The 21,123-nt window shown below is 61.2% G+C and overlaps 2 protein-coding genes across 4 annotated transcripts in view; both read right to left on the reverse strand.

Moving 5' to 3' along the window:
- Positions 1-1,026: 1,026 nt before the first annotated feature.
- On the reverse strand, positions 1,027-8,467 carry LOC110364544 (SLAM family member 5-like). 2 transcript variants are annotated; one of them, XR_010468370.1, is made up of 7 exons: positions 8,073-8,467; positions 4,193-4,534; positions 3,616-3,909; positions 3,382-3,501; positions 3,216-3,296; positions 1,916-2,040; positions 1,027-1,818 (listed from the first exon to the last, which is right to left on the reverse strand). XR_010468370.1 is itself a non-coding variant. In XM_065042951.1 (7 exons), exons 1-6 carry the CDS (start codon positions 8,143-8,145, stop codon positions 1,924-1,926), a joined length of 1,038 nt encoding a protein of 345 aa, XP_064899023.1. In that variant the 5' UTR covers positions 8,146-8,367; the 3' UTR covers positions 1,027-1,818; positions 1,916-1,923. The 2 variants fall into 2 exon arrangements, 1 of the variants encoding a protein (XP_064899023.1); XM_065042951.1 differs by having other exon boundaries at positions 3,205-3,296; positions 8,073-8,367.
- Positions 8,468-17,572: 9,105 nt separating this feature from the next.
- The window catches only part of KIRREL1 (kirre like nephrin family adhesion molecule 1), a 33,091-nt gene continuing 29,540 nt past the window's right edge, over positions 17,573-21,123 (reverse strand). Inside the window, exons 12-15 of one of the 2 annotated variants that reach the window (XM_065042953.1) lie at positions 20,955-21,062; positions 20,690-20,829; positions 20,511-20,588; positions 17,573-19,684 (exon numbers count right to left, since the gene is read on the reverse strand). In XM_065042953.1, coding sequence (XP_064899025.1) covers positions 19,214-19,684; positions 20,511-20,588; positions 20,690-20,829; positions 20,955-21,062 — 797 coding nt within the window. In that variant the 3' untranslated portion in view covers positions 17,573-19,213. Of the gene's footprint in view, positions 19,685-20,510; positions 20,589-20,689; positions 20,830-20,954; positions 21,087-21,123 lie in introns of both variants that reach the window. The other variant, XM_065042952.1, reaches the window with a different exon arrangement.

A 21,123-nucleotide genomic window follows, 5' to 3' on the forward strand; every position in this document is an offset into this window, starting at 1 on the left:
TGCATGCTCGCACACGCATGCATATACATGCACATGCTTGCACACACATGTGCATGCCTGCATGTGTACATGTTTGCACACACACATACATGTTTGCACACACCTGCACATGTTTGCACACACATGCGCGTGCTTGCACACGCCTGCATACACATATACATGCTTGCACACACCTCCGCACACTCGCACAAACATGTCCATGCTTGGACACACCTGTGCATGCCTGCACATGCTTGCCCACATATGCACTCACATGTATGCACACACTTGCACACGTATGCACTCACATGTATGCACACGCTTGCACATGTATGTACTCACACGCACGCACACGCACACGCTTGCCCACATATGCACTCACATGTATGCACACGCACACGCTTGCACACGTATGCACTCACACACACACACACGCTTGCACATGTATGCACTCACACACACACGCTTGCACATGTATGCACTCACACACGCACACGCTTGCACACGTATGCACTCGCACGCACACGCACACGCTTGCACACGTATGCACTCATACACACGCACACTCTTGCACACGTATGCACTCACACGCTCGCACACGCACATGCTTGCACACGTATGCACTCATACACACGCACACGCTTGCACACATATGCACTCACACACTCGCACACACACACGCTTGCACACGTATGCACTCGCACACACACGCTTGCACACGTATGCACTCACACACATGCACACGCTTGCACATGTACGCACTCATACACACGCACACGCTTGCACACGTATGCACTCGCACGCACATGCACACGCTTGCACACGTATGCACTCGCACGCACATGCACACGCTTGCACACGTATGCACTCGCACGCACACGCTTGCACACGTATGCACTCACACACACACGCTTGCACACGTATGCACTCACACACACACGCTTGCACACGTATGCACTCATACACACGCACACGCTTGCACACGTATGCACTCGCACACACACACACACGCTTGCCCTCGCGTGCCCCCCCGCCAGCTCTCCGCTGTGATCTCACCAACATTTATTTGCTGTTTGTACAGCGCGGGGGCCCGGCCGAGCGAGGGGCCCGTGACGCGGGTGCTGGGTACGCAGGCAGTGAGACCCCCAGGTGCAACAGTGCACGGGCTACGGGCAACAGCTATGGGGGGGCTGGGGGGAAAAGGAGTGCTGCTCAACATATTCACAGGGGTGACGGGCCCTTCTGTGTCCCTCTGTGTCCCCGGAGGTGCCACCATCTGCTCCAGCGGAGCCGTGTGTGACGGAGCTGGGGGGACGCCCCAGTGTCCCCCAATGTCTCTGTGGCAGTGGTGAAGCAGGTGGACACCTCCCCATAGGGGGTCCCTGTGACACCCCAGAGGGTTGGGGGGGAGATTGGGGGTTTGACTACCCTGGGGGTCTCCCCATGGCCCCGCAGTGTCACACCGAGGTGACACGGCCAGACCAACACCAGGATGTCCTCCAACCCCGGCCAACCCGGCCATGGTGGCACGTGGGAGGTGACCCCCGGGGTCCCCCCGTCCCGGGGCGCCCGGGGGCCATGCAGGGTCCCCCCGCTTCGCCGTCACCACGAGTCTCTGCTTCATTCCGGGGGTCCCGCTCCCCAAACAGTCTGGGAGGGCGTCAGACAAGGAGGTTGGGGAGAAACCGGCGTGGGGGGGGGCAGCATCCGAACGGTTGTCGCCCCGAGATGGTGCCGTCCATCCCCGGAGCCGAAAGGGGGGCCGGAGGGGTCGGGTTTGGCACACAACGCACTGTACAGCCCTTCTGGGACATCCCGGTGCTCCGGCGCTGCGGGTGCCTGCGGACAGAGGAGCCCGCAGCAGTGACGGCGTTTGGGGGCTCCCCGCCTGGACCCCCCCAGCCCCGGGACCCTTTGGGGAGCAGCCCCACCGCACCTGTGGGCCTATGTCACCTCCTCGGCCGTGTCCTCTGGCGCTCGGCTGATCTGCTCATAGACGGTGCTGACCGGCGCTTTCTGCGGCGAGCTCTGCTCCCCGTTAGTTTTGGGGTGACCGGGGCCCTGCAGCAGAAATCGGGGGGGTGCTGAGGGACCCACCAGCCCCGGGGAGACCCCAGCACTGAGCCCAGCCTGACCCAGGGCTGGCAGGTGCCTGGAGTGACTCATGGGGCTGGGACACCGGTATGGCCGGGACCCCGACCCTCAGTACAGCCAGGACCCCCAGTATGGCCAGGACCCCCAGTATGGTCAGGACTGCAGCATGGGTGGGACCCTCAGCATGGCCGGGACCCCCAGTATGGCCGGGACTGCAGCATGGGTGGCGCCCTGGTCATGACTAGGACCCCCAGTATGGCCGGGACCCCCAGTATGGCCGGGACTGCAGCATGGGTGGGACCCTCAGCATGACCAGGACCCCCAGTATGACTGGGACCCCCAGTATGGCCAGGACCCCCAGTATGGCTGGACTGCAGTGTGGCTGGGACCCCCGCCACCACCAGGACCCCTGGTGTGTCTGGGACCCCCATGTTTGCAATGATCCCGGTGTGGCCATGACCCCAACACAACTGGGCCCCCCAGTGTGGCCAGGACCCCAATGTGGCTGGGGCCCCCATGATGCCGCGATCCCAGTGTTACTTTGACCCCAGTGTGGCCGGGCCCCCCAGTGTTGTCAGGACCCCCAATGTGGCTGAGCCCCCCAGTGTGGCCATGACATTGGTGTCACCAAGACCCTCAGTGTCACCAGGCCCCTGGCACAGCTATGACCACCATGTGACTGGGACCCTCAGTGTGACTGGGACCCCCAGTATGGCTGGGACCCCCATGATGCTATGACTTCCATGTGGCTGAGACCCCCAGTGTGGCTGGGACCCGCAGTGTGGCCATGACATTGGTGTCGCCAAGACCCCAGCGTGACCCTGACATGGCTATGACCACCATGTGACTGGGACCCCCAGTGTGACTGGGAACCCCAGTATGGCTGGGACCCCCATGATGCTATGACTTCCATGTGGCTGGGACCCCCAGTGTGTCTGGGACCCCCAGCGTTGTGGCCACATCCTTGTGGTGTCACCAAGACCCTCAACATGACAAGGCCCCCGACACGGCTGTGACCTCTGTGTGGCCGAGACCCCCAGGGTTGTCAGGACCCCACTGTGGCTGTGACCCCCGTGCGGCTCGGCTCCCAGTGTGGCCGGGACCCCCAGCCCAGCCCCCCCGGGGCCTCACCTGGTCATTACCTTCCGGGGGGCTCCTGCGCACGATCTCGGTGTACTGGGGCTCGGAGGGGCTCTCCTCGGCGGGCACTGTGGGGGTGGCAGCTGCATGGGAACAGGGGGTCAGGAAGGGCTGGGAACCCCCCCCTAGCATTCCACATCCCCCACGAGCGCCGGCGCGTTCACCGACCTGGGTCTGCCGCCTTCTCGCTGTTCACGCGCCAGCACCAGAATGCGCCCCCCAGGCTCACCGCCAGCAGGATGAGGGTCAGGACGATGTACCCCGACTTGGAGAAGGCCGTTTGTCCCCCTGGGGGGTGCAGAGAGAGGCACTGAGTGGCGCCAACCCCCCCGCAAGGGCTGAGCCCACCCTGCGCCCAGGCTGCTGTGGGACCCCTGAGCATCCTCGGGGTGGGGGTCTCACCTCCGCTCTGGCAGATGGTTTGCAGGTCGAACAGGACGACCTTGTGGTCGGCGGGGTTGCTGACGGTGCAGGCGTAGGTGCCGTTGGCGGCGGCGGGCGGCAGCGCCAGCCGCAGGGTGGTCCCGTCCGGGGACAGCTGGTGGCGGTCGGAGGGCAGCTCGCGGGTGACGTTGTCCCTCTTCCAGGTGACGTTGACGGCGCCCTTGCCGGCGCCCTGGCACTGCAGCGTCAGGTTGCACCACTCCAGGGTGCTGGCCAGGAGCTGGCTGCGGGTCCGGGGGCTCGGCACCGACTCTGCGCCCAACACGGGTGCAGATCAGAGCGGGGTGGTGGGGATTCCTCACCGCCATCCCCGCCGTCACACTTGTCCCCAGTTGGGGACACCCTGGGGACCCCCGAGGTGGCAGCATTTGGCTTTTTGCAGAGCTGCGGGGCCGCAAAGCTCGGGGTCTAACACAACCCTGGTAACCCCCGCATTGCTCCGTGCCTCAGTTTCCCCGCCTATCGAGGCCCCAGCTCTGGCGCTTGGGGGGGTTTCTATTTTCACCCTGCCAAACCTCAGCGTGCGGCCGCTCACCGTAGACAGAGAGGTTGAAGGTCTGGTCCTCCACCAGCGCCGGGTGCAGTTTGATCCGCGCCCCGTACACCCCGCTGTCGCCCCGCTCCAGGGCCCTGATCTTGAGCGCCGTCGCGTTGAACATCTCCAGCCGCTGCTTAAACCGGTCGTTGGGATCGGGGCGCTCGAAGCCGCCGGGGCCAAACTCGGCCACTTGAATCATGGCACCGGCACCGGCTGAAAAGCTCCACTCGATCTCCTTCACCGTCTTGTTGGGGGGCAGAGCCGGCGAGAGCAGCACGGACCCCCCCAGGACACCGTTCACCTGCCGGGGTGGTGCCCGTGCTTGGCCAAAGAGAAGCTCTGCAGACAAGGCAGAAAGTCACCGGGTGCTTGGGGACAAGGTGGGGACAACAGGGACAAGATGGGGACAGAAGGACCCCAAGGGATGGGTTGTTTTTTGGGGAGGGAAGAATCAGCATCCCCTGCCCTGCCGCAGCCGCCGGGTCTCCTCTTGTTGCCAGGAACACGGGTGTACCCCCGGAAGACCCCGGATGGTGCCGGAGTGGCCTCCTGCTCCATCGGGAAGGGAAAGGCTCTGGGTTCGGCTACTGGTTTCTAAAAGCCAAGTCCAACGTCTACTGGTTCAGATGCGGGCGCCCCATCTGAACGCTGCGCCGGGCGCTCACCCGCACAACGCTCCAGCAGCGCCTGGGAGGAATTCCCAGCCGGCACCTGCAAAACCTCATTGTCCGCCTTAAAACGCCCCTCGGCACAGATGCCTACGAAAGATGGACAAGGTTAAGGCCACAGGGGCGGCTGCGGGGGTCACTGTGGCTGTGGGGGTCACTGTGGCTGTGGGGGGTCCCTGTGGCTGCGGGGGTCCCTGTGGCTGCGGGGGTCCTTGCGGCTGCGGGGGTCCCTGTGGCTGTGGGGGTCCCTGTGGCTGTGGGGGTCCTTGCGGCTGTGGGGGTCCCTGTGGCTGTGGGGGTCCTTGCGGCTGTGGGGGTCCTTGCGGCTGTGGGGGTCCCTGTGGCTGTGGGGGTCCTTGCGGCTGTGGGGGTCCTTGCGGCTGTGGGGGTCCCTGTGGCTGCGGGGGTCCTTGCGGCTGCGGGGGTCCCTGCGGCTGTGGCGGTCCCTGTGGCTGTGGGGGTCCTTGCGGCTGTGGGGGTCCCTGTGGCTGCGGGGGTCCTTGCGGCTGCGGGGGTCCCTGTGGCTGCGGGGGTCCTTGTGGCTGTGGAGGTCCCTGTGGCTGCGGGGGTCCCTGTGGCTGCGGGGGTCCTTGCGGCTGTGGGGGTCCCTGTGGCTGCGGGGGTCCCTGTGGCTGTGGAGGTCCTTGTGGCTGTGGAGGTCCCTGTGGCTGCGGGGGTCCTTGTGGCTGTGGAGGTCCCTGTGGCTGCGGGGGTCCCTGTGGCTGCGGGGGTCCTTGCGGCTGTGGGGGTCCTTGCGGCTGTGGGGGTCCCTGTGGCTGTGGAGGTCCTTGTGGCTGTGGAGGTCCTTGTGGCTGTGGAGGTCCCTGTGGCTGCGGGGGTCCCTGTGGCTGTGGGGGTCCCTGCGGCTGCGGGGGTCCCTGTGGCTGTGGAGGTCCTTGTGGCTGTGGAGGTCCCTGTGGCTGCGGGGGTCCCTGTGGCTGCGGGGGTCCTTGCGGCTGTGGGGGTCCTTGTGGCTGTGGAGGTCCCTGTGGCTGTGGGGGTCCCTGTGGCTGTGGAGGTCCTTGTGGCTGTGGAGGTCCCTGTGGCTGTGGGGGTCCCTGTGGCTGCGGGGGTCCCTGTGGCTGTGGAGGTCCTTGTGGCTGTGGAGGTCCCTGTGGCTGCGGGGGTCCCTGTGGCTGCGGGGGTCCTTGCGGCTGTGGGGGTCCTTGTGGCTGTGGGGGTCCCTGTGGCTGTGGGGGTCCTTGTGGCTGCGGGGGTCCCTGTGGCTGTGGGGGTCCTTGTGGCTGTGGGGGTCCCTGTGGCTGTGGAGGTCCTTGTGGCTGTGGAGGTCCCTGTGGCTGTGGGGGTACCTGTGGCTGCGGGGGTCCTTGCGGCTGTGGGGGTACCTGTGGCTGTGGGGGTCCTTGTGGCTGCGGGGGTCCCTGTGGCTGTGGGGGTCCCTGCGGCTGCGGGAGGTGCAGAACGGGGCTGATTCCCGATCACCCCCCAGCCGAGGGGCACGTTGCGGCTCCCCGGTCTGAGCGCCTCGTGTTTTTCGGCAGCATCGCCAGCTCTCTGCAATAATCGCACCAGGAGGCTCTCGACACCCCCTCCCTCACTCCTGGCAGCTCCCGCCTACCCTCAATCTGTCTCTTCCATCCACGGCCCCCACGGCCCTTTGCCACCGTCCTTGTCCCACGCGGACGGACGGCGCGGTGGGGACAAGCGGCTTCACCCCGGTACCCCCGGACGGACAGTGCGGACAAGCGGCTTCACCCCAGGACCCCTGGACAGACAGCACGGTGGGGACAAGCGGCTTCATCCCGGGACCCCCGGACGGATGGCACGGTGGGGACAAGCAGCTTCACCCCAGGACCCCATCAGGGGGGACAGATCCTGCACCAGCACCCCCGCCGCCTCCCCCACCCGCAGGATGCAGAAGCAGATGCGCCTGTATATTAAAGCAGATTAACCGCAGTGTTTACTCCGTATAAACCCCCCCGGCAGCCCCAAATTACAAGCGGCCTCTTCGCTTTGCTCTTTAAGAAGCGCTTTGTGTCGCTGGGGTGTTTGTGGCTCTGATCCTGCTTAGCCCGGGCTTGAGTCCCGTCCTTGCAGCCAAATCTGGGATCCCCCCCATTTCTGACTCTTCCCCCAAGTTTTTGGGGCCCCGTCGAACTGAGATGGGGGGAGGATGCTGAGCCCATGCAGGGGGATGCGGTGATGGGGAATTTGGGGGTCCCAAGGTGCCACATTGGGGTCCAGGGTGGGGAGAGAGCGGACGGAGTTGAGGTCACCAGCACAAGCTCATTTGGCATATGGAGCAGCTTGGGGAGATGCTCCTTATATATACCCCTATATATAGGTATATATACACCTATACTAAGGCAACTTAGACATAAGGATTCCTTAGGACTAGACTGGGGAATGTAGGTGTATGAAATACAGCTGAATAAACATAGAGGAGGAAAATTATAGGAGAGTTCAGCTAAAATGGTCCCAGTTTGGGGGGGTTTTCTTTGCATTGTGTCGAACGGGAATGCTGCTGGTATGAGAGTGTTATCTTCATATTGTAAATCAAACAGCTAGGCAATAAAAGAAAAGATAATTAAAAATCTGACCCTAAAGATATAATAAATCAAGCTACGGGGCTGATTTTAGCCCAGGGTGCTAATTCTCATCATCCTCGCCGCTATCAAATGATTCTGATCAAAGAAAGCAGCTGGAAGACTCCAAAGCATCGTTGACAACCTGTTTTCCATGGGAGCTGGGTCAGGTATTTGGCACCTTGTGCCAGCGGCTGCTGACGACCCGTCTCGCTCGTGAAGCCAATTAATGGTTAGGAAGATAAACCCCCCCCCCCCCGCAACCCCCCACTAATCTGCCTGTACTACGAGATGCTTTCTGTAGGAATCGGAGATTTTATGGGAATTATTAAATGTGTGGATTAGCACGCTGGGAATTAAGGGGGATTCCTCGCTGCTGCTTTACGTAAGGAGCCGCTTCGCTGCCAGATCCCTCCCGGCCCCCCCGGGCGGGGGGGTGACGGGGCTCGGGGGGCGCGTTAGGGACCAGAGGATGGGGATGGAGCTGGGGGTCGTTCCCAAAGCTCTCGTTAGGCCTCGAATGGCGAAGCAGCGGCGGCGGGAAGCGCCTTGCGGGCGGTGGGGAGGGATGGAGGGGCAGGGAGCGGGCACGGTGGGACCAGCATCCCACCCGCCGCGATGCTCCGGTGTCGGTCCCGGTGTCGGTGTCGCCGCCGCACTCACCTGGCCCAAGGCCCAGCAGCGCCAGGAGCAGCGCGGGCAGCCGGGCTCCTCTGCTGGCCCATTCCCCCTCCATTCTTCCTCCTCCTCCTCCTCCTCCTCGGTCCTAGTGCGGCTCCGGAGCGGCGTCAGCGGCGGGAGAGACGGGGAGGAGCGAAAGCACCGCTCGCCGCAGCCCGTGGGAAGCCCGAGCCGCTCATGGCGGGGCACCGCTAGCTCCTTAATTAGCTCGCCCAGCTCATTAATTAGCTCACCCAAGCACCGATGGGGCGGCCCAGGGGACCCGCAGCGCTCGGCGAGGGGGGTGCGGTGACCCCCGGTCCTGTGACAGCCCGCGCTGAGTGCCCGGATCGACGCTGCGGGCGGCCCTGCGCGATCCTCCGCTGTCCCCGTGTGTCACCTCGTTGACACGGAGGTCCCCAATATCAAGAGCAATGCCCTATGGAAGCTCAGACCCGAGCTGGGAGCACCCCCAGCTCCGCTCCTGGGGGGCACCCGCGCACCCTTGGGTGGAGAAGCAGCATGGGAGGGGACGTCCCCAAGGGGCTGCGTGGGCTTGGCTGAGACACAGGGACCTTCAACTGCTGATCTGGAAAGTGCTGGGGAAACTGAGGCAGGTGGGGGGGGACATGGGTTGTCGATGGCCGGGAAATGCCCCAGAACCGCTCTTGACTCCGGCTGCTCTCCCAGGGGTTCTCGACTCCAGCTGCTCTCCCAGAGGTTCTTGATTCCAGCTGCTCTCCCAGGGCACCTGCAAATGCAGATCGGGAAAGTGCTGGGGAAACTGAGGCAGGTTTGGGGGGGACACAGGTTGTCGATGGCCGGGAAATGCCCCAAAACTGCTCTCGACTCCAGCTGCTCTCCCAGGGGCTCTTGACTCCGGCTGCTCTCCCAGGGCACCTTCAGCTGCAGGAATGGAAAGTGCTGGGGAAACTGAGGCAGGTGGGGGGGGACACGGGCTGTCGATGGCCAGGAAATGCCCCAGAACCGTTCTCGACTCCAGCTGCTCTCCCAGGGGTTCTCGATTCCAGCTGCTCTCCCAGGGCACCTCCAACCGCTGATCTGGAACGTGCTGGGGAAACTGAGGCAGGTTGGGGGGGACATGGGTTGTCGATGGCCGGGAAATGCCCCAAAACCGCTCTCGATTCCAGCTGCTCTCCCAGGGGTTCTCGACTCCAGCTGCTCTCCCAGGGGTTCTTGATTCCAGCTGCTCTCCCAGGGCACCTCCAAATGCAGATTGGGAAAGTGCTGGGGAAACTGAGGCAGGTTTGGGGGGGACACGGGCTGTCGATGGCCGGGAAATGCCCCAGAACCGCTCTCAGTTATGGCTGCTCTCCCAGGGGCTCTTGACTCCAGCTGCTCTCCCAGGGCACCTTCAGCTGCAGGAATGGAAAGTGCTGGGGAAACTGAGGCAGGTGGGGGGGACACGGGTTGTCGATGGCCGGGCAATGCCCCAAAACCGCTCTTGATTCCAGCTGCTCTCCCAGGGGTTCTTGATTCCAGCTGCTCTCCCAGGGCACCTCCAACTGCAGATCTGGAAAGTGCTGGGGAAACTGAGGCAGGTGGGGGAGGACACGGGCTGTCGATGGCCAGGAAATGCCCCAGAACCACTCTCGACTCCAGCTGCTCTCCCAGGGGTTCTTGATTCCAACTGCTCTCCTAGTGCACCTTCAACTGCAGGTCCATAAAGTGCTGGGGAAACTGAGGCAGGTAGGGGGGACACGGGTTGTCGATGGCCGGGCAATGCCCCAGAACCGCTCTCGATTCCAGCTGCTCTCCCAGGGGTTCTTGATTCCAGCTGCTGTCCCACGGCACCTCCAACTGCAGATCTGGAAAGTGCTGGGGAAACTGAGGCAGGTGGGGGTAGGACACAGGTTGTCAATGGACGGGAAATGCCCCAGAACCGCTCTCGACTCCAGCTGCTCTCCCAGGGCACCTTCAGCTGCAGGAATGGAAAGTGCTGGGGAAACTGAGGCAGGTGGGGGGGGACACAGGTTGTCGATGGACGGGAAATGCCCCAGAACCGCTCCCGACTCCAGCTGCTCTCCCAGGGGTTCTTGATTCCAGGTGCTCTCCCACGGCACCTCCAACTGCTGATCTGGAACGTGCTGGGGAAACTGAGGCAGGTGGGGGGGACACGGGCTGTCGATGGCCAGGAAATGCCCCAGAACCGCTCCCGACTCCAGCTGCTCTCCCAGGGGTTCTTGATTCCAACTGCTCTCCTAGCGCACCTTCAACTGCAGGTCCAGAAAGTGCTGGGGAAACTGAGGCAGGTGTCGGTGGACAAGGGTTGTCAATGGCTGGGAAATGCCCCAAAACCGCTCTTGATTCCAGCTGCTGTCCCAGGGCACCTTCTGGTGCTGATCTGGAAAGTGCTGGGGAAACTGAGGCAGGTTTGGGGGACACACGGGCTGTCGATGGCTGGGAAATGCCCCCAAACCACTCTGGCAGGTCCCCCCACACCCCTTAGGAAACAAAAGCGGCCGAGTTCGGTGACACGTACAGCTACCTGAATTTGTAAAGCATAAATATTGATTAATACATAATTATATATAATTAGATATCTAGTGATATGATACCCAGCAATTCTCTCAAGCAGAGAAATTACACGTTCATATACACATAGTAGAAACACATGGAGTGAATCCCAACCACGAGTCTCATGAGCTCAGGTGAGGATTGGATTAATGTCTTATATTCATGTCTGGTGAATTACCCGAATTACCAAATGTTGCAATTAGAATTGATATAATGTCAAGAGGTGAGCGACATCTGCCCCATCCCTGGAGACATCCCAGGCCAGGCTGGACGGGGCTCTGAGCAACCGGAGCTGCTGAAGATGTCCCTGCTCATGGTGGCACTGGGGGAGCTTTGAAGTCCCCTCAACCCAAATTATACTGGGATGGTGACACCAACAGCATCTGGTGGTACTGGGAAACACCGGGCAGAGGCGCTTGTGCCACCAGGGGCTGTGGCACCTGGAACAAGCCAGAGGGTTGTTCCCCCACCATTGTGCTGGGAAATGCTACCGGCTTGGTCCTCTGTGGCGATACCGGGGTGTCGAGGGTTTTGATTGCGGGGTGACAATCAAACCCTGGCAGATGTATTGTTAACCCCCTCTCCCCACTCCTTCCCCTTTTGCCCCTCCCACTCCCCCTTTCCCACTAAGGACAGATAGAAGAGAGTCGGAAAAATTAAAAGTGTTTTACTAATGCTACTGATAAAATAGAGAAAATAATACAAAATATACAAAACCAACGTTGAAAGTCCCATCAACTGCAGCGCCAGCAGCCGAAGTCCTGGACTGGACTCTCCAGCCAACCGGAGCTGGATTCAGTCTGCCACTGGCCTCAGTTCACAAGCCGGCAGCCGAAGTCCTGGACTGGATTCTACAGCCAGCCGGAGCTGGATTCAGTCTGTCACTGGCCTCAGTTCACAAGCTGGCAGCCGAAGTCCTGGACTGGATTCTACAGCCAACCGGAGCTGGATTCAGTCTGTCACTGGCCTCAGTTTGCAGGGTCGACTCTCAAGGTCTTCTCTTAATGTCACCATAAGGAAACGGGGCGAGATCCTCGTGATCTCCCACTTTTATATGAAATATCAGGTGAATGGGATGGTGTACTCAGTTGGTCAGGCTTTGGTCACCTGTTTCTCATTGTCCCTCTCGTGGATGTGCATCCATCCTTATCAATGCCCTCACATTGCATTGCTGTGATCACCAAAACATGGATCTGGTTCTCTAGGAAAATGCAGCTGATATGAAGCTTGAGCTGACAGGCAAATTCACTAAAAGAGAAACTTGTTGTTAACAAACGCAGGACACGGGGTGTCCATGCGCCTCGGGGACAGATCTCAGGACCCGATGTGCGATCGAGGTCGGCGTTCCCGCTGGCACACACGGAACAGGCTGCGGCTCTCAAGGGACGTCCCCACAGCACAGGGACGTTCCCGAAGGGGCGGCCAACACACCGCGGAGAGCGTTGGTGAGGGCAGGCACAGAGGTCCGAGCTGTCACCACGTCCCTTCTTCACCAGGGATGGTGACAAGGGGGGACGTTGGGAAAGCCCAGTGCCACAGCACAGACCGCCAGGAGCGTCACCGGTGTCACCGTGGTGCGGCAGCCACCCCGCTGCAGGGAGGGGACACTCGGCTGCCCGAACAGGAGGTGGCTTGTGGTTGAACCGCGTGAGGCCCTTTGGAATCCGCCAGCTCTGGATCTTGGGGTCTGGCAGCGGCTCTGCAACGGGACGCGGTTCCACACACCAGCACAAGCGGATCCTCCTGTCCCAGGGGGCTCGGGGACAACCAAAAGCCTTGGAGCAGTGACACAAGCCCCATGGCCACAGGAGGACCGCGGCACCCTATGCCCTCAAGCCCGGCACAACCACAATGTACCGGAGCCGGCAAACGGTGCCGGGAGCTGCTCGCCGGCCGCGGTTGGCAGCTGCTGTTGGGTGGGTGAGGAGCGGCAAGCGCTACGTGCCCACGGGGGGAGCGTGGGGTCCTCCATCCCGGCTCTGTTTGTGGGTGACCCCAGCAATGAGGACATCCCGAAGGCGCCGAGACTGCACAGGTTTGCAGTCAGGAAAACCGCATCATCCGCCGAGAACTCGGCTCGTCCTGACCATAAATTGCCGTTAAATTTGCACGTGGTGCAGGGAAGGATGAGGGCAAATCTGCTCCCAGCGCTGGAAGCATCTCAACGGCTCTAGAGGAAGGGCCACATGCTGAAACAAGGACATTTCTGTCATCTCAGCACCGCAACATCCACACACAGCCAGGGACCGAGGGGCTCAGGGGTTTCCCCACTGTAAAAAAGAACCTCATGTCCGTCTGTCCAACCCTCCAGGGATGGTGACTCCTGCACTGCCCTGGGCAGCCTGTTCCAATGCCCCACAGCCCTTTGGGGAAGAAATTGTCCCCAAGATCCCATCTCCAATCTCTATTTGTGATGCTGAGGGTGGGGACTCTGGCCCAGGTTGCCCAGGGAGGTGGTTGATGCCCCATCCCTGAGAACACCCAAGGTCAGGTTGGATGTGGCTCTGAGCAGCCTGGTCTGGTTGGATGTCCCTGGTCTGGTTGGATGTCCCTGGTCTGCTGGAGATGTCCCTCCCCATAACTAGATAGTCTTTGAAGGTCCCTCCCAACCCAAACCCTTCCATGATCATAGAGTCACCATTTTGATTGGACAAGACCCTCCAGATCATGGAGTCCAACCATAATCCACCCCTGTCCCTGCCCCATGTCCTGAGAACCTCCTGTCCGTCTGTCCAACCCTCCAGGGCTGGTGACTCCAGCACTGCCCTGGGCAGCCTGTTCCAATGCCCCACAGCCCTTTGGGGAAGAAATTGTCCCCAAGATCCAAATTGCAGGTCCCCGTGTGCCCCGCAGCCACAACCGGATTTTGAGTGTCCACAACCAGCAGCACCTCTGGAGCATCCCCACGGTTTTTAAGATGCTTTTGCTCCGCAGAAAAAATGCTGCGATGGGTAAAGCACCAAGAGCTGCTGTGAGGAGCTCCGGTGAACAGTATCGCCCCCACCGCGAATGCGCGTGGTGAACTAGGCCACTCCGCCAAAACGGCTGCGGGGGGGCTGCCAGTGGTCGGAGCAGAGAAATGCCGTGTTCTATTATTTATTGTCAACAGCCGGGGCTACAACCGGCTCTTGGGCAGCGCTGCCTCCAGCACTAATGCTGTTTAGCACTTTGCAAGCAGCGTCTTCCCCAGGAGACCCCAAAGCACTCGGGGAGCCCCGGCCCCTCTGCTCCTGTTGCTCTCGGGTGTGGGTCTGGCTGCTGCGGGCACCCCCGGCTGCTCAGGGGTCACCACTCCGGGGCTCGGAGGCCTCCAGGGCTGCATGTGGGTGAGGGTGGAGGTTGGGGGGACCCCCAGAGCTGGCTGCTGCCCCCCAGCCAGGGACAGAGTTCATAGAGCGTCCCAAGCTGGCAGGACCCACACAGATCATGGAGTCCATCTCCTGTCCCTGCACAGGACACCCCACAGCTCACCCCGTGTGTCTGAGGACGTTGCTCACTTGAACACTGTCAGGTTGGGGTGGTGACACCTCCCTGGGGAACCTGTTCAGTGTCCAGCACCTTTGGGTGAAGAACCTTTTCCTCGTGTCCTCCCTGGCACATCTTCTGCTGTTCCCTGGGCTCTGTCACTGTCACCACCGTCCTGGGTTTGTTAACAACAAGTTTCTCTTTTAGTGAATTTGCCTGTCAGCTCAAGCTTCATATCAGCTGCGTGTTCCTGGAGAACCAGATCCATGTTTTGGTGATCACAGCAATGGGATGCGAGGGCATTGGTAAGGATGGATGCACATCCACGAGAGGGACAATGACAAACAGGTGACCAAAGCCTGACCAACTGTGTATAACATCCCATTCACGTGATACTTCATATAAAAGTGGGAGATCACGAGGATCTCGCCCCGTTTCCTTATGGTGACATTAGGAGAGGACCTTGAGAGTCGACCCTGTGAACTGAGGCCAGTGACAGACTGAATCCAGCTCCGGTTGGCTGGGGAGTCCAGTCCGGGACTTCAGCTGCCGGCTTATGAACTGAGGCCAGTGACAGACTGAATCCAGCTCCGGTTGGCTGGAGAATCCAGTCCGGGACTTCAGCTGCCGGCTCTGCAGTTGCCGGGACTTTCCAGATTGGTTTTGTATATTTTGTATTATTTTCTCTATTTTATCAGTAGCATTAGCAAAACACCTCTGATTTTTCCAACTCTCTTCTCTCTGTCCTTCTTTCCCTCCTGATCCCCTGTAATTGGTGTGAAGGGGGGAGAGGGAGGGGTAAAAGGAGGAAGAGGGGTTAACAATACACCTGCCAGGGTTTGATTGTCACCCCACAATCTAAACCCTCGACACCTGGTCACTGTCCAGCAGCTTTATGTCCTTTATGCCGTGTCCCCAGCCCTGCACACAGCGAATGCTGCAGGTGAGCACAATCCCCCCGCCCGGCTGGCCGGGCTGTGCTGGCTGCACCAGGACACGGGTTCCTCCCGGCTCCAGGGACACTGGTGGATCATGTTCAACTGGCCATAGACCGGACCCCCAGATCTCTCTCTATTGAGCTGCTCTCCAGCACCTCGTCCCCCAGTCTGTCTGCACAGCCAGGGCTGTGTGTCCCCGGTGTAAAATCCACCACTCGCTCTTGAGCTATGGGGGCAGCCGACCCTGCAAGGCCCCCAGCCTTGGTTTTCCTCAGCCCCAGCACCCCCGGTCCCCTTAACCCCGCGGCCCCGGGCCCGACCAAGGTCCCTCCATCCCCGGCCCAAGCGACAACATCCCCGGGACCCCCCGGCGCTTCCGCCAGGCCCCAAACACCCCCCCATGGGCGGCCCCACAGCCAAGCCCCGCCCACAGGCCTCGTTCTCACCCGACAGCAGCACCACCTGAGTCTCGCGAGATTTCCGAGGCTATAAATAGACCCGCTGAGGGGCGGTCGCCGCAGTGCTGTGGGTGGTGCGCTCGTGGGGGCGGGTCCGCTCGGGTCCGCTCGGGTCCGCTCGGGTCCGCTCGGGTCCGCTCGGGTCCGCTCGGGTCCGCTCGGGTCCGCTCGGGTCCGCTCGGGTCCGCTCGGGTCCGCTCGGGTCCGCTCGGGTCCAGGTGCTGGGGCACCTCAGGTGAGCCGGGGCGGCTGCCCTGGAGGTGCCAGGGCTGAGGCTGTGAGGGCTGAGGCCTGGTGCTGAGGGGTCTCCCCCCTTCAGTTCCCGCCCGGTGGACCCTGCGGGGTCGTGGCTGGGGGGGCGGCCGCTGTGTCACCCTGTGCTGTGGTTTGGTGCTGAGCAGGGACCTGGCCCAGCCAGAGCCTTGGCGGGGCGGGGGGGGGTACAGGGGGAACTGAGGTGGGGGGAAACTGAGGCACAAGGGAAACTGAGGCCTGTAGGCAGCACCCGTCCTAGCGGAAGGGCCGCACGTTGGTGTTTTGTGCCAAAACAAGAACATTTCTGTCATCTCTGCACCTGAACGTCCCCACACAACCAGGGACAGAGGGGTTCGGGGCTTTCCCCACTGCCCCCATACACAGGATGTGTTGGATGGAGCTGAACGCCCACGAGTGACCCATCCGGCACAGGGGAGCGTGGCCGGGAAAGGAGCCGGTGACGGGCCCAGCGCCTCCTCACCGACACAAACCAGCATTTTGCAGCCACCTCACAGCCCTCAGACCCCATTTTCAGCCCGTTCCCTGTCCCATCTCAGCCCACGGGTCCCCCTGGCGCTGCCACCTCAGCCCCGAAGCACAAGAAGCAGCAGCGGGGGCGCTGGCGTTAACCCCCCATTTCCCATCCCTCTGCTACGCAGATGGGGAAACCTCAACCCTCTGTCTTTTTTTCTCTCCAAGACCTCCTGATTTATTAGGGACGGAATCAAATTATGTTTTATCACCGGGCTGCGTCGCAGAGGGGCTGGAAGATTAAATTCCAACCTGACAGCCGGCGGTGCGGGAAGGGCCGGGAGTCCTATCTCGGTTTGGTTACAACGTGTTATTATCGGGCGCTGGGCTCCGAGAGGCAAATTACAGTTTTCTTGAAGGAATCTTTATTTAATTTATTTATATATCTTCTTTTTCCCAACCTGCTGTAGCTGTCAGGGCGACTCGGAGTTAAATTGCGGCTGTCGGTACCACCGGTAAACAAGCTCCTGATAAGTAAAAGGCTGCGGAGTTGTGGTTATTGCCTGGCTGGTGTTTTCACCGCAGATTCGGCTGAGGGTGAGTGTGTGTCGGTCTGAACACCAGGACGAGGGTGGGGGTTTCACCTCGCTTGCCACCCCCCTTGATGTCACATGGAGAGGAGAACGGGCACGCGAGGATGGAAGTAAATTAAAAATGAGGTGGCCCCCCCAAGGCTGCGAGGGAAGGGAAACAGGGAGGAAGAGCCAGGGGAGGGATTGCTGAGCTGTCGTGGGGAATACACACGGAGCCACCTCGGGAAATAAGTGTGCATCCACTTTGGGAATAAATTAGTGAGGAGAGGGGGTTGTTTCCTGGGAAAAAGGACCCCCCCCCAGGCCGGATTTCGGTGCTGAGTGCGTCTCTTTGAAGCCGCTGCCTTGGTTTGTGTGGCGGCGTTTGGGTTATGAACGGAGAGGAAACGTCATGGCTGTGCTGGATGCGCTTCCACCCGCCCGCTCCGCTAAAAACCATTAAAAATGACAAAGTGCCTTTTTTTTCTCCCCTTTTTCGTTCTAAAGACGCGGCCCGGGAAGCAGCGGGCGGATCGCTTGGTTCATGCATAATAAACCAGGCGTGGAAACGCGCCGAGTAACGAGCTGCGTTAGGGGGGAAATGAAACCATTAAACGAGCCCGTTTGCGGGGGAAAACTTACATAGACAATCCTGTCCACCCCTTGGCGCGGGGCCAGGGGACCCCTGGGAACATTGCCCGAGGTTCAGGTGTTGCCCCGTGTCCCCCAGCACCTTGCAGAGCTGCTCTGTCCCATGGGGGGGTCACTCACCCCCATCATCCAGAACAAATACGACGCGTGGCCCCTTTGGGTTTTTTTTTGAACATTTATATTTATATATATATATAAAAAATTAAATATATATAATATATCGTGTTTAAGACTAAAAATATAGTACATAATATTTAAAAAAAAAAAAGGAAAATGACAAATAAAAAATGGGAGGTTGGGGGTCACAGATACGTGTCTCTAAAGGTCTAAAACAGCCTGTGCTGGGGGGGGGGACACCCTTTTGCTTGGTGTCGGGGGGCTCAGCTGTGGCCTGGGGGGGCCCCATTCCCACCCCGGGATGGGGGCAGTTTTAATTAAAGCTTCGGCTTCGATTCGCAGCCCCCCCGCCCAGGCTGGCTATTGCTATTGACATGGGGGTGCAGCACCTGGGGTGGGACCCCCCCCAAAAAATGGGGTTGTCCCTGGCCGGGGGGGGGACACATGATGTGGGCAGAGGAGGAGGAGGAGGGTTAAATCAGGCACCATTGCGAATGGCACGAGGTCATACGGTGGGGGGGTCAGGCTGGGTAGGGGCTCAGCACCTTCCAGGGTTTGGCCCATCCTGACAGTACCTCTGGGGGGCCAAGGGGAAAAAGGGGGGGACATGGTTTCCCCCCCACCCCGGTGCCCCCAGCCCCTTCCCAGCTGCCCCCCCTAATCGTACCTGTAGCAGCTGGGAAGGGGGTATGTGGGGGGGCGCTTGATGTTTCGTACCTGATCCTGGGGGACCCAGGGACAATGATGTGACTGGGAAGGGCCCCCCAGACAAAAATCCCACCCCGCGCCTCTGCCCCCCCCTAAAACTCATCTCACCCCGCGTTGTTCCCCAGCTCCCAAACAAAACCGTACCTCCCGGCCCAGTGCTCCCAGCCCCAAAACATTTACCAAACTGGGGGGGGTGAGAAGCTGTAACACTTGCTGGTGGCCCCCCCATATACACCTGTATATACATTCATAAGGGGACCCCCCCCCCCGCACCGCACCCCCACACCAGCGGTGGGACTGACACCCCCCCTTGGTAGGAGCGTGCGCATGGGGGGGACATGGGGACACCGGGGTCACGCTACTCCGAGCTGGCTGGTCCCGACTCCCCCAGACACCCCCAGGGTGGGGGCGGAGGCCAATGGGATGGACGGGAATGGGGGGAGCCTGCCCCCCCAACGGGGGCTGTCCCCAAAATCAAGGCACAGGGAATGGGAATGGGCTGGGCTGGGGCTTTTTTGGGACAACACAAAAACCCGGGTGTTGCGTATATGTGCATGTATGTATATAGCACATATAGCACCCCACGTGGGGTCTGCTGGGATTGGGGAGGCCTGGGGGCAGCTCATATCCCGCCCCCCCTCCTGCTGGGGACAGAGGTGAGTGCTGGGGACCCATTGGGGACGGATCGGGACCCATTGGGGACGGATCCAGCCCCGTGGAACTCAGGGTGGAGGGTCCAGGGGTTGTGGAGTCGTCCCCGCACCCCCAGCCCTCCCCTCCTCCAGGAAGGTACCGGAAAACCAAACGGGATGAGTGGAAGCTCAAAGGGACTCGGGGACGTCCCCGCTGGGCTCGGTGGCACAGCACGGGGACTCCAGCGGGGCCAGAGGGTCAGGATGAGCCCCTGAATATCAGGGGACAGTCGTGAGGTACCTGTGCCCCCCCAGCCCGCGCTGTGCCCCCCGCCCAGCCTAGACGTGCGTCTGCATCCGCTGCTGGAAGCGCTGCCCGTAGTCCGAGTGCTGGGAGGTGTAGGAGAAGCGCGTGGCACTGGGGTACTTGCCCATGGGGTCGTAGGCGTCGTAGGGCGCCCGCTCCAGCCCGGGGGGCTGCCCGTACCCCAGGCGGTAGGTGGCATAACCAGCGCCGGCGGGGAAGGCGGCGTGACCCCCGTAGTTCTCATAGGACAGCTGGCTGGCCGTCTCGCCGCCCGCTGTGCCAGGAGCGGGGCCGGGGCCCGGGGCCACCTCGGCGTTGTAGTCGGATGCAGGGCCACGGCTGTAGGTGCTGAGCTGGGCGTAGCCGCTGGAGTGCGACAGGCGGGACGGGGGGCGGGTGTCGTAGCGCGCCGGGCCGGGGTTGCGGTAGTCGGCGTAGAGGACGGTGCGGGAGGACGGCCGGTCCTCGTGGGCACGGACGTTGTAGTAGCCGTTGGTGGGGTCCTGTGGGGAGAGGGGGTGTTGGGGGATGTGGTGATCCCCCCCAGTCCCAACCACCCGCTGAGCATCACGCAGCCATGCGACCCGGGACAAAACAGCCTCAAGTTGCGCCAGGGGAGGTTGAGGTTGGATTTAGGAACAATTTCTTCCCCAAAGGGCTGTGGGGCATTGGAACAGGCTGCCCAGGGCAGTGCTGGAGTCACCATCCCTGGAGGGCTGGACAGACGGACATGAGGTTCTCAGGACATGGGGCAGGGACAGGGGTGGATTATGGTTGGACTCCATGATCTGGAGGGTCTTGTCCAACCCAAATGGTGACTCTATGATCATGGAAGCGTTTGGGTTGGGAGGGACCTTCAAAGATCATCTAGTCATGGGCAGGGACATCTCCAGCAGATCAGGGACATCCAACCAGACCAGGGACATCCAACCAGACCGGGGACATCCAACCAGACCAGGCTGCTCAGAGCGACATCCAACCTGACCTTGGGTGTTCTCAGGGATGGGGCATCAACCACCTCCCTGGGCAACCTGGGCCAGAGTCCCCACCCTCAGCATCACAAATAGAGATTGGAGATGGGATCTTGGGGACAATTTCTTCCCCAAAGGCTGTGGGGCATTGAACAGGCTGCCCAGGGCAGTGCTGGAGTCATCATCCCTGGAGGGCTGGACAGACGGACAGGAGGTTCTCAGGACATGGGGCAGTGCTGGGGTGGGGAATGGGTGTACTCGATCTTAAAGGTCTTGTCCCACCAAAATAGTTCTCTGATTCTAAAACCAGGACCTGCCCCTTGTTTGTGCCCCAGACACCCCAACACTGTCACCAGACCTTGAGCTCGTACTCCTCGCGGGTGTCGATGGTGTCGCAGCGAAGGTCCTGCTTCAAATCCACATCATCCTTGAACGACTGCAAGAAAGGACGGCAGAGACGTGCTCATTCCTCCCTGGTCCCATCCACCCCGGTGCAGACGCTGCAGGGTGACCCCCCCGGCGCAGGGTGTCCCCTACCGAGTAGATGGCCTTCATGACACGGGTGGCCGTGGACACACTGGCCGTGTCCTCCTCGCGGTCCGTGTGCAGCGTCAGGGGCTCCCTGTTCACCGTCTCCACCTTTATGTCCAGCTTGCGCAGGGTGACGTCCTTGCGGCCTGGGGACACGTCGGAGATAGAAGTGACGCGGCGGGGACACGGCCCAGGAGGTCCCCTCGCCATGGGTGGCATCCTCCCACCCACGGTCCCCTCTGCCGCAGCCCCCGCTGTGTCCCCCACTCACTTCCTTTGCGGCGCCGGTAAAGGACGCAGGCGAGCACGACGAGGAAGCTGATGACGAGGATGCTGGCCCCGATGGTGGCCCCGGCGATGATGCCCACGGGCAACACCTCTACAGGAGATGGGGACACGTTAGCTGGGGACAGGGGACAGAGACACTGCCAGGGGGCGGC

This window comes from Columba livia, chromosome 28 (assembly GCF_036013475.1).
Source record: "Columba livia isolate bColLiv1 breed racing homer chromosome 28, bColLiv1.pat.W.v2, whole genome shotgun sequence".
Classification (NCBI taxonomy): domain Eukaryota; kingdom Metazoa; phylum Chordata; class Aves; order Columbiformes; family Columbidae; genus Columba; species Columba livia.

Excerpts from the sequence above, each read along its gene's own strand:
- LOC110364544 (XM_065042951.1), bottom strand. The coding sequence starts at position 8,145 with ATGGAGGGGGAATGGGCCAGCAGAGGAGCCCGGCTGCCCGCGCTGCTC. Across the intron at positions 3,502-3,615 it reads AACCATCTGCCAGAGCGGAG|GGGGACAAACGGCCTTCTCC; the intron begins GTGAGACCCCCA and ends TGCACCCCCCAG. Across the intron at positions 2,041-3,204 it reads CCCCGGAAGGTAATGACCAG|GGCCCCGGTCACCCCAAAAC; the intron begins GTGAGGCCCCGG and ends TTTCTGCTGCAG.